The sequence below is a fragment of the Aotus nancymaae genome, unplaced genomic scaffold (genome assembly GCF_030222135.1).
Source record: "Aotus nancymaae isolate 86718 unplaced genomic scaffold, 86718_ANA_hifiasm-v0.15.2.pri h1tg000033l, whole genome shotgun sequence".
Taxonomy (NCBI): Eukaryota; Metazoa; Chordata; class Mammalia; order Primates; family Aotidae; genus Aotus; species Aotus nancymaae.
In genome coordinates, this window is record NW_026988447.1 from 12,954,163 (window position 1) to 12,972,862 (window position 18,700).

At 45.3% G+C, this 18,700-nt stretch overlaps 1 protein-coding gene and 1 pseudogene across 1 annotated transcript in view; both read left to right on the forward strand.

Moving 5' to 3' along the window:
* The first annotated feature begins 2,648 nt into the window (after window positions 1-2,648).
* DCHS2 (dachsous cadherin-related 2) overlaps window positions 2,649-18,700 on the forward strand; it is a 270,255-nt gene continuing 254,203 nt past the window's right edge. The window contains exon 1 of the mRNA XM_021666706.2: window positions 2,649-4,952. Within this exon, the coding sequence (XP_021522381.2) occupies window positions 2,919-4,952 (2,034 nt within the window). The 5' untranslated portion in view covers window positions 2,649-2,918. The remainder of the gene's footprint in view (window positions 4,953-18,700) is intronic.
* LOC135277810 (small ribosomal subunit protein eS6-like) lies at window positions 12,466-18,014 on the forward strand (annotated as a pseudogene).

Genomic DNA, 18,700 nt, shown 5'->3' on the forward strand with positions numbered 1-18,700 from the left:
TTTAGATGAGTAAGATTGCAAAGATAGAATTCATCACAGTGAAGATTCTCATGGCCAATTCCTTCTTGGTTATGGCTTCAAACTTCTACTTTAACAGACAAATCCATTCACCTACCCAAAGTTTCAACCAACTGTCTGTGCAACACATATTTGGTAAATAGAGACCCACTACATGCTAGGTACTGTTCTAGGTGCTGAGATAAAGCAGAATGAGGGTTTTAAGGTTGTAATAATCTAATAAACAAGTGAAAAAAAGCAAACTGGTTTCAGATGCTGAGAGGTGCTGTGAATAAAATATACTGAAAGGACATAATAGGATTTAGGAGATCTGAGGTAGGATGATCAGGGAAGATCTTTCCTAACAGAAGGCATTGGACTTGAGACCTGAATGAGAAAGAGATAGATCTTTCCAAAGCAGAAAAAAGAACTCCTATGCAGGGAAAATTCAAACAATTCAAAGGTACAAGGTCAGAAAGAAGGCAGATGGCTGAGGCCAGAGTGGTGGTGTGAGGCAAGATCAAAAACATGGATAGGACCTGCATTATTAAAAGAAGCTTGATTGAAGGAGTCTGAATTATAAGCTAAGTACAATGGAATCATTTCAGGTTCTAAGCAGGAGGTAATATGATTTGAGACAGCTTTAAAAACATTAATCCAGATGCTCATTCAAGAATTACTTATAGGCTGGTTTTGGTGGCTCAGGCCTGTAATCTCAGTACTCGGGAGGCCTAGACTGGAGGATCGTTTGGCCTCAGGAGTTTGAGACCAGTCTGGACAATATAGTGAGAACTCATCTCTACAAAAAATAGTAAATAAAATAAAGTAAAAATTTACCAGGTGTAGTGGTGGGGACCTATAGTACCAGCTACTCTGGAAGCTGAGGTGATAGAATCACTTGAGTCCAGGAGACAGAGGTTGCAGTGGGTGGCGATTGTGCCACTGCACTCCAGCCTGGGTGACAGAATGAGATCCCTTCAGAAACAGCAACAATAACAACAGCAAAAACAAAAAAAGAATGACTTACAGAAGGGCAAGAGTGGAGGGAAGGGACTAGTTAGGGTGAGAATGCAGTAATTGAAGATAAAAAGACTCTAAAGACTCATAACAAATCGCTTTAATGGTTAAAGAGAGTTCATTGGGGAATGAAAGCTGAATTTATTTTAATAATGTCTCCATTTATGGCAACATATCTGCTACAAAGTCAATTATTTTATTGTTATTTGGTCAGAGGTAGTGTGGCTGTGGATTAGCAATTATATATAACTCCATTGCACATCAAAAAGGCATTTTATTGTTGCTGCAAGAAACCACTATGCAGGGCTTTTGGTCCTCCCTAAAGGAGAGAAACAGTATCTAGGAAATTAATTCTTCCCTCTGGCCCAAATGCAAAATTGCAGAAACCATTTGCTAAATATGGCCAGCCATTCTTAAGAGCCCAGAGAGTCTTTTCTCAGGCATACTTTATTAGAGGACATTTATCAGTTTCTATCGATTATTAGGGATAATTGAATAGAAATCTGCGACTATGGCTATTTATTGGCATTTGCGTTCGGCTCAGACAGAAGCTAGTTTTGAAAGTGGTATCCGTAGAGTGGTCTCGCTTGCAAACTTCCTTGCTTAGGGGCGTTGGTGGAGCGCTGAGGGATTGAGGGGGTGTCAGCCACGGGGGCTTTCTGCTGGTAAATCAGCATCGTCAAACACCCTGGAAGTGTTATGATGGCGCTGAATTTAGATAAAGGGTTCTAAAGGCGGATATATTGTCCTCATTCTTGGTGGCAGAGGGTAGTGACAAGAGGCTCACACGTCGCTGAGTAGTAGCGCGGCACAATAAAGTGTGGTTTGCACCATGTGTGCCACAGATTTCTCGGGTTTTCTGGAAGGTTTTTCCAAGTTCCGCCTTCTCCCCTTCGCAGCCATCCTGGCCCCAGCTGTGCAACGGCCTTTGACTCCATCTGTCCTTCCGCTGCGGACGGAGTCCCTCTCGCCAAATGGAGAACACAAGTTTGGCACCCCAAAGTGATGATAACCCCCACCTTCTCGGCTCAGCCCAAGCCAAGCGTCAGGCCTGCGAAGGGACGGTCTAGGGGGATGGAAGGCGAGGCCGCAGAGAGGCCGCTCTCATCACTCATCACTACTGGGCACGCCAAGCCCGTGCAGACGCCCCGCTTGAGCGTCCCCCACCCGCCCCGCGGTGCAAGTCTCCCACGGCTTTTGCATTTGCTCTTCTTCCGCCCTGCTGCAGAGCCGCGGCTCACAGGTTGGAGTTTGCCCTTGTGTGCGCCGCGTCATACGGCGGGGAGGGGAAGGGAGGCGGCGGAGGCTGGGTCGGAGCCGGAGTCGCGCGGTCCCCGGCGCGGGGAGACGCCAAGGGGAGCGACCGCCCCGCCCCCGGAGCAGCAGACACTACCGCAGCCCTCCTTCCCTCGCTCCCTCCCTCCCTCCACCCCGCGCCCTGACTCCCGGCCTCCCCGCCCTTCTCCACCCCCTCCTCCGGCCCGATCCCCATCCTCTCCTTGTGTGTGCGCCCTTCAAATAATCTCCTCCTTTCTGGCAAAAGAAATAATGCACCTGACTTTACTAGGGGGGAACAACCAGCCGAGTAGAACAAGGAACAGATGTAAAAGGCATACAAGGAGAGAGAAAAAGAGATGAGACTCTTTTAAAGAAATCCAGGGGATGAAGAGGTGGCTGCCTCGGCAGAGGCAGCTAGAGCTTCCCTGTCTGCGTGAGCTGCAGGCAGAGGAGGACGCTTTCACCAGTTGCAGATGTAACCTCGGGAACTCCTGGGTCCCTCGGTTTGTTTGCCAAACAAAGTCTTTTCTTCTTTGGCTCAGACACTGAAGAGGCTCCTGGATTTTTCTGCGATCCTGCCACAAGCTGGCAGTTACCCGAGAGCCTTCCCAGGAGCTGGCGGAGAAATGAGCCCTTGTGGGCGGAAGATGGGCGAAGGGCGTCAGCAGCTGGGGGCTCCCGTCGGAAAGCCCCTTCTGCTCCCGGGGAGGAGAGAGACACCCTGCGGACGGCCAGGCAGCAGCGGCGCCTGGACTCAGTGCTCCCTGCTCGGGCTCTTGGTGCACGTGTGGCTGTGGGCGGCCTCGGGCTCGTCTGCCCAGTTGTTCAACCTCACCCTTTCCGTGGATGAGGGGCTTCCCCCGGACACGCTGGTCGGCGACATCCGCGCGGGACTGCCGGCCGCGCAGCAGGAGGGGGGCGGCTTCTTTCTGTCGGAGGACTCGGATGACTCCCCGCTGCTGGACGACTTCCACGTGCATCCGGACACCGGCATTATCCGCACTGCGCGGCGCCTGGACCGCGAGCGGCGGGACCGCTACAGCTTCGTGGCCGCCACGCTGCTGGGCGCCGTGGTGCAGGTGGAGATCCGCGTCAACGACGTGAATGACCACTCGCCCCGCTTTCCCTTCGACTCCCTGCAGCTCGACGTCTCAGAGCTCAGCCCGCCGGGGACCGCCTTCCGCCTGCCAGGTGCCCAGGATCCCGACGCCGGGCTGTTCAGCACTCAGGGATACACCCTGGTGCTACCGTCCGACCAGCCCGAGGACCCTGCAGGCCCGTTCTTCGAGTTGCGCTACGGGGCTCCGGGGCCACTACCGTCACCGCTTTTGCCAGGCTCCCCGTCGCCCCTGGAGCCACTAGACCTGGTGCTGCTGAGGCGCCTGGACCGAGAGGAGGCGGCGGTGCACCGGCTGCAGATCGACGCATGGGACGGCGGCCGCCCGCGGCGCACAGGCAGTCTGCGCGTGGAGCTGCGCGTGCTGGACGAGAACGACAACCCGCCGGTCTTTGAGCAGGAAGAGTACCGCGCCGCGGTGCGCGAGGACTCCCCGCCGGGCGCGGAGGTCTGCCGCGTGCGCGCCACCGACCGCGACCTGGGGCCCAATGGCTTCGTGCGCTACAGCGCCCGCGCCCGGCAAGCGCTCGCGGCGGGGAGCGGCGGCGGGGCCCTGGGCGACGCGGCCTACTTCGCCGTGGAGGAGCTGAGCGGCGTGGTGCGAGTGCGGAGACCTCTGGACCGCGAGGCGCAGGCCTGGCACCAGCTGGTGGTGGAGGCCCGCGATGGAGGCGCCGAGCCTGAGGTTGCCACGGTGCGCGTGTCCATCGCCGTGCTGGACGTGAATGACAACCGGCCAGCCATTCACGTGCTCTTCCTCACAGAGGAAGGCGTCGCCCGCGTCTCTGAAGGCGCCCGACCCGGCGACTACGTGGCTCGCTTCTCGGTGTCCGATGCGGACGGTGACTGGGAGGAGGAAGACGAGGCCGCGGGGGAGCTTGGTGTGGGTCTTGGAGACGCGAGCATCTCTCTGTCCTTGGAAGGCGGAGAGGGAGCCTTCGCGTTGCGGCCCGGCGGCCCCCCAGGGGTATTTTTCCTTTGCGTCGAGGGGCCCCTGGACAGAGAGAGTCGCGATCTGTACGAGTTACGACTGGTGGCCACCGATGCGGGGTCCCCGCCGCTGAGCACCGAGGAGACGCTGCTACTCCGGGTCGCCGACCTCAACGACCAACCACCTCTCTTCAGCCAACAGCACTACAAGGCCTCAGTGTCCGAGGCCGCGGCCCCTGGCACTGTAGTCCTGTGGGTCAGCGCCTCCGATGCTGACGAGGCAGGCACTGATCACGCCAGGCTGCGCTACACGCTAGTCCAACTCTCGGCTCCCTGCAATCCAGAGGCTTTGCCCACCGCAGAGTGTGGACCATCTTTCACCATTGATCCTGAAAGCGGTGCCATCAGCACCCTCCGGACTCTAGACCGAGAGGTCCAGGAGGCGGTGGAGCTGAGAGTGGTGGCCCAGGACCTCGGAGAGCCCTCGCTCTCTGCCACCAGCTTGGTGAGCATCACCGTGGATGATGTGAATGACAACGAGCCCATCTTCTGGAGGCAGGTGTACAATGCCACCCTTGCAGAGCATGCTCCAGTTGGACACTGCTTTCTGCAGGTGAGTGCATCAAGCCTGTGGGCCAACCTGAAGTCTTGGGAAGGGATGTAGAGGGTTGTGAGTAGGCCTAGGAAATTGTGATGTGGATAATATTCGGGCTCTCAAATACGGCATTGGCTGTAGTTCCCTCTCTATAGTGAGATGAATGTATGCCCTTTAGTCACCTAACTTTTTTTGCCAGGGTCTTGGCTGCATGATCTCTAACATCCTTTCAACTTGACTTTTAGATCTTGATTTATCTTATGGAAGCCTGATTTCTTTCATGCTGGATGTGTGTACCTAAACAGGTTCAGGAGGAGCCACCCACTCTAAATCAGACTTCTTCCAATTGACAATGTCTCATATATCATATATATATAGACAGGGTCTCACTCTGTCATCCAGGCGGGAGTGCAGTGGTGCAATCTTGGCTCACTGTAATCTCCATCTCCCAGGCTCAAGCGATTCTCCTGCCTGGCACCACACCTGGCTAATTTTTGTATTTTTTAAGTAGAGATGGTATTTCACTATGTTTGCCAGGCTGGTCTCAAACTCCTTACCTCAGGTGATCCACCCACCTCGGCCTCCCAAAGTTCTGGGATTACAGACATGAGCCATCACGCCCAGCAGTGTCTCATATTTTTTAAGCAGCTTTACGAGGCAACCTAGGGAATAAGGTAGTTCTCATAAGTGGGTTTTTCAAATGACCAAGTGTATGTCTTTAAACACTGACAGTTTTGAGTTACCATTTCCAGAGACTTCTTCCACATTTCCCTACCTTCCTTCGAAGCTTACAAAGGTTGGATGAAGAATGAAGTCATCTTTATTAGTATCAGTTGTGAGCTGAGTGCCTTCCATGATGCTTTCAGGACTCTGAGGGGCAGTGGGGCTCAATTATCTTTATAAAATGGGGCACTGTATCCTGCTTTTTGATTTGGGCGTGTTGCCTTTTATAGTTTTCCCGATCTCTCCGTCGCTATCAGAATGGCATGTTTTGCCCCTTTTCAGGCCATTCTTTTTTGTGCTTTCAATTTCCTATTTGTTTCTTTTTTATTTTTTTATTTGAGGGAGGATCTTGGTTTGTGGCCCATGATGGAGTACAGTGGCACAATCCTGGCTCACTGAAGCCTGGACCTCCCAGGGTAACGTGATTCTCCCACCTCAGTCTCCCAAGTAGCTGTGAGCACAGGCACACCCCAAAATGACTGGCTAATTTTTAAATAATTTGTAGGGATGAGGTCTCGCTGTGCTGCCCAAGCTGGTCTCGAACTCCTGGGCTCAACCTACCTCAGCCTCCCAAAGTGCTGAGATTATAGGCATAGGCCACCGTGCCTGGCCAATTTCCTATTTGATGGGAGATAATCAAATTTCCAAGATTGATTTATTTACTCTGAAATAACCTGAGTAAAGAAATCCAGCCTGAAGAGCTTACCAGGGAAAGAAGCTCAAAAGCTTTACTTTGCTCTCAGCCTGGGTTGTTTTAAGGCGTTTGCTGCTTACTTTCTTGTTCTCAGGGAGGTGAGGCTTTAGCTTTGCAAATTGTGTCTGACATAATAACTTATAGGTAAGTGAGGTGCTACTGCAAAGTAACAGTGGGTTTCGTGACTGCTTCCACCATTTAAATCTTTTGGCTATATGGGTGGTAATAATCTCCATCCCTTTCTCTAGAGTGATTGACAACTCTGAGTTGCTAGATTAAAAAAGTGGCTTGATATGAATGAATGCTTGCTGATGAAACAGACAAATCCACAAATAGTAGTGACTAACATTGTCAAAGTATATTTCTCACTCAAGCAGACTCTGGTGTGATGCAGCTTGGCTGTTTCTCCTTCGTCTGAGAAAGTCAGGCCTGGGAGTGACTTACACAACTTCCACCAGTGTGGCATCAGCCAGAGCTCAGCCATGCAGCCTCACATGTACTACAGGGGAGGCTGAGAAATGTAGAGGAGCCCGGGTACGCCAGTGCTCACTGATAGTTTCTTCCGTGGATTTCTAAAAATGAAAGCCATAATAGGTGAGAGGTTGGACTGGATGACTTCCAAGACTCCTTTTACCTGGAACACCCTGAAGATCTTGGTATGAACAATACAACTTGGCTCCATTGGAAGGAAAATAAGCAGGGTGGATTAATTATGACTCTTCTGATTAGAGCCTGCCTTTAGAGTTGTTTCTAACACTGTGAGAAGATTCTTCTATGAGGTGTGAGTTTATCCCATTGTTACGACTCCATATGTGGTAGATCCATTATGGTGAGCTGAGCTTGGCTAACACATAGGACTGCACCTCCAACAATTGCAACAAACCTTTCCAGGTTGCCAAGTATTGCTGCAGACAGCATTCAATTGTGCTGACTAGAGTTTCTGGAAATTCCAGCGATGTAGCCTCTCAAGATTTGCAAAAGCCTCTTAGTCAGTGGGCTCTCTGGTGGCCTCTCCAACGCAGCTTCATGAACTTTCTGTGTTCCATAAGCCCCGCAGCTGACTTACTCCCTAATTTCCAGATGAGCTTCTCAGAAGCATCTTCTTTCTTTCTGTTCTCTCAATCTTTCTTTATGCCACTTTGCAAAAACTAACTCCTCATCTTGCCTTTGAAACTCATGACCCCTCCTTCATTCCAGGGCTTTGCTTAATGACATCACATACATTCCTTGTAACTGTAATTTCTTTCTGTTGCTATCTACAAGTTTTCCTCCTTTACCTCTTATATCTGCTCAAGTTGCCTTTGTTAAAACCAAACAAAAACAAATGAAAATCAGGAAAAACAAAATCTTTCCTAGATTTCCTGTAAAAGGACACCATGTCATCTGATAACAACAACAACAATCCCTTGAACTTCGAGTTGTCTTAGTGGTTACTCCACATCCCCAGTGCTTGGGATCTTTCCACTCTAATTGCTGCTCCTGCTGCCACCATGGTGCAGGCCACCCTCCCCCTCTGAGTGCTGGCTGAATGCTTATGTTCTCATGCCCAGACTAAACCTTTCAAAAGACTTTAAGTGTGAGGCAGAACTGAAAGAATTAACACAGAGGACAAGAACCCTTAGCAAACTCTGCCTCTCTCTTGCTCATTCCTCTTTTTCCTTGTTTCTGTTGTGCCACCCCACACTCAACGTGGTAGAGGCATTTCCAAAGCCTCTGTTTTCCCCTCACTCTTTGCCTTTCTATTCTCTCTTCCTGTGTATTCCCAGAAGTTCATTTTAAAAATATCTCCAGAGTCAACCTCCCTTATAAGCTTCCGGTTAGCAAACTGAGATAGGTAACCTCTAGCTGCAAAAGGTTTTTACAGCATTGTAAGGCACTTGTCTGGACTTCTTAATAACTCAGTTCCTGCCTGTCTCAGGTGGAGAGCCTCTTCTTAACAATCCACCTCTCAGGAGTTCCTTTCAATCTCTTGCTGCCTTCTTGGTCAAGGCAGAGAGGGAATTCTACTCTGCAGACACTCAGAGATTTTCCTCCAGTTCTCATGTTTGGTCTGAAGGATTCCATTTTCACTCAGATAACTGTCAAAAAGATTAACTTCAACCTCTAGACAAGATGTCCATCCTCCACCCTACACTATGTCTGATGATGTGAGCTGCATTCACAGCTTTTATCTTTTAACCAGATCTTAGTTTGTACAGTATAACTCCAGCATTGAGACCTGAATTACATGTAATAACATGAAGAGTAGTCTTTCATAATCCCTCAAATACAAGTACTATATTCATTCATTAATTCATTTATTTATCCAAACAACAACATTCATTGAAATAAATAACATTGATTGAATTCAACAACATCCAACCAACCAACAATTATTGAGTATTTACATGCCAGGAACTGTTCTTGGTGCTGGGGACAGCAATGAGTGAAACGGGCAAGGTGCTTGCTAGCAGGGCTTACCGTGCTATGTTCTCCATCTCCTTCCCTTCTCTGTCAGTCCTTGTGAATGAATGACATGTGCCTGGCTCCCACTTGCTGATCACCCCTACTCCATGTGTTCTGACTTTCTCCCATCACTGTACTAAATTCTGCCTCTCAAGAGGCGTGTGTCTGCTTGTTTCAAATCCAATAGGCTTTTCTTAGTCATAACCTCCCTCGTGCTCTCTGAATCATTTTGGACTGTTGCCCGCTTCCTCTTTCTTGCATGCATCTTTTTCACTGCCCATTGTCTCCTTACATTCTCTTTCTGCCTCTCTCTTGCTCATTCCTCTTTTTCCTTGTTTCTGTTGTGCCACCCCACACTCAACGTGGTAGAGGCATTTCCAAAGCCTCTGTTTTCCCCTCACTCCTTGCCTTTCTAGTCTCTCTTCCTGTGTATTCCCAGAAGTTCATTTTAAAAAAATCTCCAGGGTCAACCTCCCTTATAAGCTTCCGGTTAGCACTTTCTCTTCCTGTTATGTGTCTTTACCTGATTTTGGCACCGCTAATCTAACACTTTTCAAATTGAACTAATTTCCCTTCTATTTTTTTTTTCATTCTATTGAGTGCCTTGGGGTCTTTTATTCAGTTTCTCAGTTATTATTCTTTGGAATTTTTTATTGAGACAGTATGGAATGAGAGGGCATTGGACTTGGAGTCAGAAAACTTTGGCTCCAATTCTGACTCTGCTATTTATTTATTTATTTATTTTTTTAATTTTTTTTATTTTTAGAAAGAGAGAGAGAGAATAGGAAGAAGGAAAAAGGAAGAGAGAGAGAGAATGGGGAGGAGGGAGAAGGAAAAGAAAGAGGGAGAGAGAATGGGAGTATCGCTTTCTTGCCCAGGCTAGAATGCAATCTAGCAATGGGTATTGAAAACCTCTTTTATACTGATAATTATACTTAATGATGTAGTCAGGAAGGAATAAGGGAAGAAGATAACAAATAAACAGCCAACCAATATTTAATTCAAACCTATGAAATGCTATGTGATTACTGAGGAGTGATTTACTTCCAACCATACAGTCACCCCCGGAACAGGTGTGAGGTGGTAACGTATGCTCTGTGTATTTGAAGTGGAGAGTTCCACAAACGTCCATCAAGCTTACCTGTTCCGGGTCCGAGTTCAAGTTCTGAACATCCTTGCCAACTTTCTATCTCGCTGATCTATAGAATCGTTAGCTCTTCTTGTTGCATTGATCCCCCCACCACTATGCAATGTCATTCCTCGCCTCTTTTGATCTTTGTTGCTTCAAAGTCTACCTTATCAGAGGCAAGAATTGAATCTCCTGCTTTTTGTTTATTAGTTTATTTTTACTCTCTGTTTGATTGGCAAATCGTCCTCCCTCTCTCTGAGTCCTTGTGTATTGTTGCATGTAAGATGGGCCTGGATGCAGCATACTGATGGGCTTTGGCTTTCTATCCAATTAAAATATATATAAGTTTAATACCGGCGTTTGATGCTAGCTGGCTGTTTTGCCCATTAGTTGATATAAATTTTTTATTGTGTTAAAGTTCTTTGCTTTTTGATATATTTTTGGAAAGGCTGATATTGGTTGTTCCTTTATATGTATAGTGCTTCTTTCAGAAGCTCTTGTAAAGCAGGCCTGGTGGTGGTGAACTCTCTAAGTACTTGTTTGTTCGCAAAAGATTTAATTTTTCCTTCGCTCATAAAGCTTAGTTTGGCTGGATAGGAAATTCTGGGTTGAAAGTTCTTTTCTTTAAGGATGTTAAATATTGGTCCCCACTCTTTTCTGGCTTGTAGGGTTTCTGCTGAGAGATCTGCTGTAAGTCTGATAGGTTTCCCTTTATGGGTAACCTGACCTTTCTCTCTGGCTGCCCTTAGTATTTTCTCCTTCATTTCAACCCTAATAAATCTGGCGATTATGTGCCTTGGGGTTGGTCTTCTTGAAGAATATCTTTGTGGTGTTCTCTGTATTACCTGGAGTTGAATATTACCCTGCCTTGCCAGGTTGGGAAAAATTTCCTGAATGATATCCTGAAGAGTATTTTCCAACTTGGATTCATTCTCTTCATCACATTCAGGTACACCTATCAAACGCAAATTAGGTCTTTTCACATAGTCCCATATTTCCTGGAGACTTTGCTCATTCCTTTTCATCCTTTTTTCTGCATTCTTGTCTTCTTGTTTCATTTCACTGAGCTGGTCCTCGACTTCTGATATCCTTCCTTCTGCTTGATCAATTCGACTGTTTAAACTTGTGCACGCTTCGCGATGTTCTCGTGTTGTGTTTTTCAGCTCCATCAATTCACTTATATTCTTCTCTAAATTGTCCATTCTCGTTAACATTTCGTCAAACCTTTTTTCAAGGTTCTTAATTTCTTTGCATTGGGTTAGAACAAGTTCTTTTAATTCACAGAAGTTTCTTATCACCCACGTTTTGAAACCTGCTTCTGTTATTGGAACACACGTGTAATCTATTAAGCCTTGTTCCGTTACTGATGAGGAATTGCAATCCCCTGTAGAGGGAGAGGCATTCTGATTTTGAGTATTCTCTACCTTTTTATGCTGGTTTCTTCCCTTCATTATATATTTGTCCGTCTTAAAATTACCGACTTTCTAACTGGGTCTCTGACGTCCAACTTGTTGATTCCCTGCGCCGAAATCTGAGCAATCCACTGAGCCAGCCAAAACAGCAGTGTTAAGATTGATGGTGCTTTTCTGCCTGGGAATCTCCGGACTCTGCACCAAGAACTGGCATGCTAAGGCACCAGCAAAACCGCCACGCCGGCCACAAGAGTCGCCCTGGCGACCCGTGGAGCTCTTCCACTGGGAATCTCCTGGTCCGTGAGCAACTAATATTCGTCTGAAAGTGTGGCGTCCTCTCGTTCTTTGCGCTTTCACTGGGAGGTACGTGCCCGAGCTGCTAATCATCAGCCATCTTGAATCTCTCTCCCTCGACTCTGCTATTTATTATCTTGATTAACTTCTCTAACCCTAGTTCCTTATCAATAGCATGTTATAATTCTGTTTAACACCACATAAATTTAAGGATTGGAGATAACTGATGTTTCGTGGTAGGAAGTGGTACGTAGGGCTTTATAGGTGGGAAAGTTTTCTTTATCCAGTAGATCAGGGGATTCTCTGTTATATACATTTTTATTTACAACCTGTCATGGATGCATTCCACTGTAGCTGCACATTTTGTGTGTATGTAGAAATGTGTAATGCATTTCTAGGTATGATCATCTTCAAACGGGAAGCACTTGGGATGGACTTCAGAAAGTTGTGCTCAGCAAGATTTCCCTTCTCTGAGGATTGAAACCTTACTAAATTAATTTCATTAACAACTAAACTCCAGACATCTGTTAATGGTTCCCTCACCTTTTAAATTATAAATTAAAAGTGAGCAACTGTGGAAGTAATTTATACTTTCATAGCCCATTAGGGAAATTTTGCTGTATCATTTTTACAAATGCCAAGTTATTTGAATCTTAATGAATTAAAATCTTCATTTAATTAAAATCTATGCTTTGTAGTGAAAGTAGATAAGGTAAATATAATCAGAAATGTGAATTATTGAAAATCTATTGAATCTATGGGGATAGGAGGAATTGAAATAATCATGGTGTGTCTGGTTCCTATAGTGAAGTAATAGGAGGTGGTTTTGGAGACATGGAAGATGCCTCCTATGAAGGACTTACAGTGTTTTTGCAAGAGTTTGGCTTTTATTATTATGGAAATATGTGAGAGATATGGGAGGTTTATGACTAGAGATTCACATGTGAAAAGTAATGTTTCAGAAAGATTCATCTTAAATTAGTAGAAAGAGTAGAAAGAAGCCAGGAGGGAAACCAGGTAGAGAATCCTGAATCTCTTGTAATAACACATAGCCAGCTACGTGGGCCTGAATTAGGGGGATGGTAGTGAAGCGTAAGAGGAAGGATGGCCTTGGAAGCATCACAAAGGAATAATTGGTACAACTTGTATAGATGTGAGTGAGAAAGTGTGGAATGATTAAAAAATGACACCATGTTTTCCGTCCGGATTAGGGGGAAGAATAGGAAAAGCTGGAGGCAAGAGTTTTGGGGGAAAGATGCTGGCTTTCTTGAGTGTTTGATTTGAGTGTGAATTAACGGCCAGTAGTCTAGGAAAGTATATCTTGAAGGCTATTTAGAGCTTCAGAACTACTGTACAGGAGAGAGTGTAAGGTTGGAGACGTAAACTTGGAAGTTACTCACGTGGAGGTGATACTGAAAGCTGTGAAAGTGACAGTGAGGAAAATGAGAGAAGAGTCAATAGCTATGGATGCTGGCTAGGACGAGGATCTTGCCACTCATATAATGTTGGGGGGCAGGGCTCTGTGATGATGATGCTGTGTGCTTGTTCTGAGTCCCAAGGACCACAACCCAGAGAGATGGTTGGCATCTTACTCCATTTTCTGAGCTCCTCAGCATGGCTTCTGAGACATTCAGCCTTGTGTGCCACAGTCCCAGGCATTAAGGCACACGCTATTTGGATCTGCCTGTTTCTCTCCCCTCTTGTTCCTGTTTCCTGTGGACCACCTGGCCAGTCCCCATGTTCAGTGAGGACATTGACAGCCTGTTTTAGTCATTGCTGTCCCCATTGTATCTCCTGCCATCCAGGCAATCTGGTCTCACATTTCTTCAGTTGACCCAGGTTTGAGGTCCTTACTATCACTTCCTCTCCAGGAACCCTGTCCTACAACCATCTCCTGTAATCTGGAATCACTTAGAACAACTCCACCTCTTTTGTCTCAACTCAGTCTCTGATCACAGCCTGCCAGCCTTTCAGCTTTCTCAGCCTTTGATTTGGTTTGCATTTATTTTTTAATCTAGATTTTACTAGACCCCTTGCTCCTTCTTTTCTCTTCTTGTATATCACCTCCCTCCTTGCTTTAGTTCCTTCTCTGTTCTGTTGTAATTCTCTATGCAGCAAACTAACCCTTCCTCTTCCATACTTGTACACGTATCACCAACAGTAGGTCTCTCCAACTATATCTCTCCCCTCCCTACCCACTCCCTGAAACACTCAGACTATAGTAATTCCAAGTGATAATAGAGTCTACTTAGAGTAGAATTTAAGTATGGTATTATAGTATCAGCTAGGCCCTCAACTCTGTTGAGTAATTTTGTTGTATTCACCTAAGCACCTTTCCCACAACCTCATTCGCTTTAAGCATCATAGCCTGCTGCCTTTACTCTTTACAGGTAATTACGCTTCCTACTCAGTAGGGACTAACAGTTAAAAACTTGCTTGTGTTTTTGCCTGCCACCATCAGATGTTTTTGTAAATGCACTAACCAATCCCTAGGAACTAGGTGATTCTTCTTTGTCCAAATCAAACTCACCCATCCATATTCTGCCATTCATCTATCCATCCATCCAACCATCCTCTCTCCCATCTTCTCTGACACTGATTTTCGATCACTCAATTTCTCCTTTATCTTTTACCTCTACCTCTACATTTGCTTCTTCTCTTAGCATATAATATTCCTCTCTCATAGTTTGTAATATCTAAAAACTGAGTATGTGAGGGTCTTTTTTGCTCACTTCCTTCCTCAATGCCCTGTGGAAGTTGATATCTGCTACCTGTTGGCCCATCTTTTTTTCCCTGGTCTTTCCTACTCAGAGTTCTGGAAACCTGTGGTGCTATCTTTTTCAATGTCTGATATCTCTTGATGATGGGCTCAGTACTCTGCTTTATTTCTTGAGCAAAAGTGGCCTTCTTTCTCATCTGTTAGTGTCAAAAAGTTGTGAAAAAATGTAGCTGCTGAAGTGTAAGAAATGACATGTGGAATTTATTTTTGCTCATTTCTTAATATTATACACTGTAATTGATAGAAGCCATTAACTAATATCTTTCATATGAGAAGAAATGGTTGAATCAATCAAGATAGAATATTCTATTGAACAGACAAAAATATCTTCATCTTGATTATTGCTTAAATCATCTTGCTGCTCTCACTTTTTACTGGACGGTTTTGGGGCATACTAACCCTACCATGTCTGTGCAGTTAGACACTGTGTCTTCCTCTCTCAATAATTCTGTTTTGAATTTCCTTTTAAAAAGCCCAGACTGATAACTTCATTTCAGGCTTTACCACTTTCCCATAAACATGCAGATCTCAGATAGTCCATGATGAAGTGTGTGAAAGCTCTTTAGTAGAGAGGATGGAAGAGGTTTGCTTGCTGTCATTATTTCCAGGTGTCCTTCATTTGAACAGAAGAGTAATCTTGTGGATAAAAGCTTGCACTGCAGAGTTAGACAGACCTGAGTTTAAATTTCAGCTCACAGCTTGACCTCAGGTAAGTTCCTAAACCTTTGGAAGCCTCAGTTTTGTCATCTATAAAATAGGGATGATAATGGGATTCACCTGGTAAGGTTATTGTGGAGATTAAATGAGAGGATGCATATTATCCAGGGCACAGAGAACTGCCTGACACATGGTAAACTCCCAGGAAAGTTCATCATTATGTGTAATTTTACTTGAGTTTTATTAAACTGTAGAGCTAAGAGAGTGTGAGAAAAAGAAATGTCAGGCTGGGTATAGTGGCTCATGTCTGTAATCCCAGCACTTCAGGAGGCTGAGGTCAATGGATTGCTTGAGCTGAGAAGTTTGAGATGAGCCTGGGCAACACGCCAAAACCCCGTCTCTACAAAAAATTACAAAAATTAGCCAGGTGTGGTGGGGTGCACCTGTAGTCCCAGCTACTTGGGAGGCTGACATGGGAGGATCCATTGAGCCTGGGAGTTCGAGGCTACAGTGAGGAGCCATGATTGCACCACTGCACCCAGCCTAGGTGACAGAGCAAGACCCTGTCTCCAATAAAATAAAAGTTAGTTCTTTCTTTTAAAAATTCCTATGGCTAGTCATGTTAAATGGCTAGAGATATGACCTCAATAGATACTCAAGGAAAGCCATCGTCCTAATTAACATCCAGGATTTCCATCGGAAATTCAGTCATCTTCCTACCTTGGACAGCTAAACAGGAGCCTTGCGAGCCTTGAGGATATCTTGGCCTTTTTGGCTTAAAGATTAGGATAGTTTGAGTAGCCTATTCTCTGGCACTCTCCACAGTTCATCCCTGGTTATGCTTGCCTATTCCATGGATTTCATTACCCTGGGTGCTTCTCTGGCCCCCCAAAGTTTAGGGTATTTCCTAAGAAAGGGGCATACTTAATCTTTTAGGTCTGATTTCCCGAGAAATAAATAACTCAGTGAAAGAGAAAAATATTAACTTCCTAGTATTATGGCTGACTTGTGTCTTCCTCATTTTTTAAAAAATTGATGATCTTGTGAGCTCCTTCTTCTTATTTGGAGGTTGAACTGGGGTGGAGATAAAAAGAAGATGCTTTGAATTTCTCTTTAATTCGAGTAAAGAGGAGCAGTATCATCAGCAGTGTCCTTCAACAAACATTTATTAATACCTACTACTTTGAGCATGGAGCTAATTATAAGGTCATTGAATGATTTTGAATAATTTCATTTATTGTATGAAATTTACTAACAAAAAGGGACATCAGTTAAAACTTATTTGTAAACCACTTTTAAGAAAGCTGAAAAACACAAATCTTTCCTAAAAAGTTCTTTCACATATAAAAGGAAACTTATTATTAAAATAATTGTTAACATATTATTATAATTAGAATATTAAGCCAGACTCATGCCTATAATCTCAGCCTATATATAGCTGAGATTATAGCTTATGCCTATAATCTTAGCACTTTGAGAGGCCTGTGTTGGGGAAGTGCTTGAGGCCAGGAGTTTGAGGCCGGCCTGGGCAACATAGCAAAACTCTATATCTATTTCAAGAAAATAAATTTGATAGCTACTTCAAGTTGAAGCTGAACATCTCCTTCCCAGCCACTGGGTGCCAGAAACTCATTGAAGTGGATGATGAACGCAAACTTCGTACTTTTTTATGAGAAGCGTATGGCGACAGAAGTTGCTGCTGATGCTCTGGGAGAAGAATGGAAGGGTTATGTGGTCCGAATCAGTGGTGGGAACGACAAACAAGGTTTCCCCATGAAGCAGGGTGTCTTGACCCATGGCCGTGTCTGCCTGCTACTGAGCAAGGGGCATTCCTGTTATAGACCAAGGAGAACTGGAGAAAGAAAGAGAAAATCAGTTCGTGGTTGCATCGTGGATGCTAATCTGAGCGTTCTCAACTTGGTTATTGTAAAAAAAGGAGAGAAGGATATTCCTGGACTAACTGATACCACCATGCCTCTTCGCCTGGGGCCCAAAAGAGCTAACAGAATCCGCAAACTTTTCAATCTCTCTAAAGAAGATGATGTCCGGCTGGGCGCGGTGGCTCAAGCCTGTAATCCCAGCACTTTGGGAGGCCGAGGCGGGTGGATCACGAGGTCAAGAGATCGAGACCATCCCGGTCAACATGGTGAAACCCCGTCTCTACTAAAAATACAAAAAATTAGCTGGGCATGGTGGCACGTGCCTGTAATCCCAGCTACTCAGGAGGCTGAGGCAGGAGAATTGCCTGAACCCAGGAGGCAGAGGTTGCGGTGAGCCGAGATCGCGCCATTGCACTCCAGCCTGGGTAACAAGAGCGAAATTCCGTCTCAAAAAAAAAAAAAAGAAGATGATGTCCGCCAGTATGTTGTAAGAAAGCCCTTAAACAAAGAAGATAAGAAACCTAGGACCAAAGCACCCAAGATTCAGCACCTTGTTACTCCACGTGTCCTGCAGCACAAACGGCGGCGTATTGCTCTGAAGAAGCAGCGTACTAAGAAAAACAAGGAAGAGGCTGCAGAATATGCTAAACTTTTGGCCAAGAGAATGAAGGAGGCTAAAGAGAAACGCCAGGAACAAATTGCGAAGAGACGCAGATTTTCGTCTCTGCGAGCTTCTTCTTCTAAGTCTGAATCCAGTCAGAAATAAGATTTTTTGAGTAACAAATAAATGAGATCAGACTCACATCTCTGTTCAGATTTTTCATTGCTGATAGAAAATGACATAAATGAAGAGAGGGCAAGTTCGGTCATAGAAAATGGGGATATGTATATAGTAATCCAATGGTGGATAAAATCAGACCTGTTGTGTGGCAGTGGAAGACAAGGTCATGGTAAAGGGATTCTTTTCAGGGGATGAGTGGCACAGGAAGGGATTCTCAGCAGAAGACAGCTTGCCTCTTCAGAAAGGCATAAAACTTGGGGAAAATAAATAATGAGGACTATTAATCTTTTTTATATGGTTTATGTAGAGAAATATAGCTCTTTAAAACACTATGCACAATTTAATACATGAAAATTGCCCTTGTGAAGATGAACTGTTTTTTTTTTTTAGAAAAAGTAACTTTTAAGGCATAGTTTTAGTGGATACCATCTTTTTTTTTTTTTTTTTTTCAGTTTTCAAGCTGGTTCTATTTGTTTATTATTGCCTAAATAGCTCGTACTACCACGACATTAAATATTTTTATTTTATGTTGACATTCTTGATAAAGGGACTTACATTATTGATCTAGGAGATGAAAATGGAAAGCACTGCTTGCTATTCTTTTTTTTTTTATTATTGCATTTTAGGTTTTGGGGTACATGTGAAAAACATGAAAGGTTGTTGCATAGGTGCACACGTGGCAGTGTGGTTTGCTGCCTTCCTCTCCTTCACCTATATCTGGCATTTCTCCCCATGCTATCCCTCCCCAACTCCCCACCCCCGCACTGTCCCCCCTACTCCCCCCCAACAGACCCCAGTGTATAGTGCTCCCCTCCCTGTGTCCATGTGTTCTCATTGTTCAACACCCGCCTATGAGTGAGAACATGTGATGTTTGATTTTCTGTTCTTGTGTCAGTTTGCTGAGAATGATGGTTTCCAGGTTCATCCACGTCCCTACAAAGGATGCGAACTCATCGTTTTTGATGGCTGCAT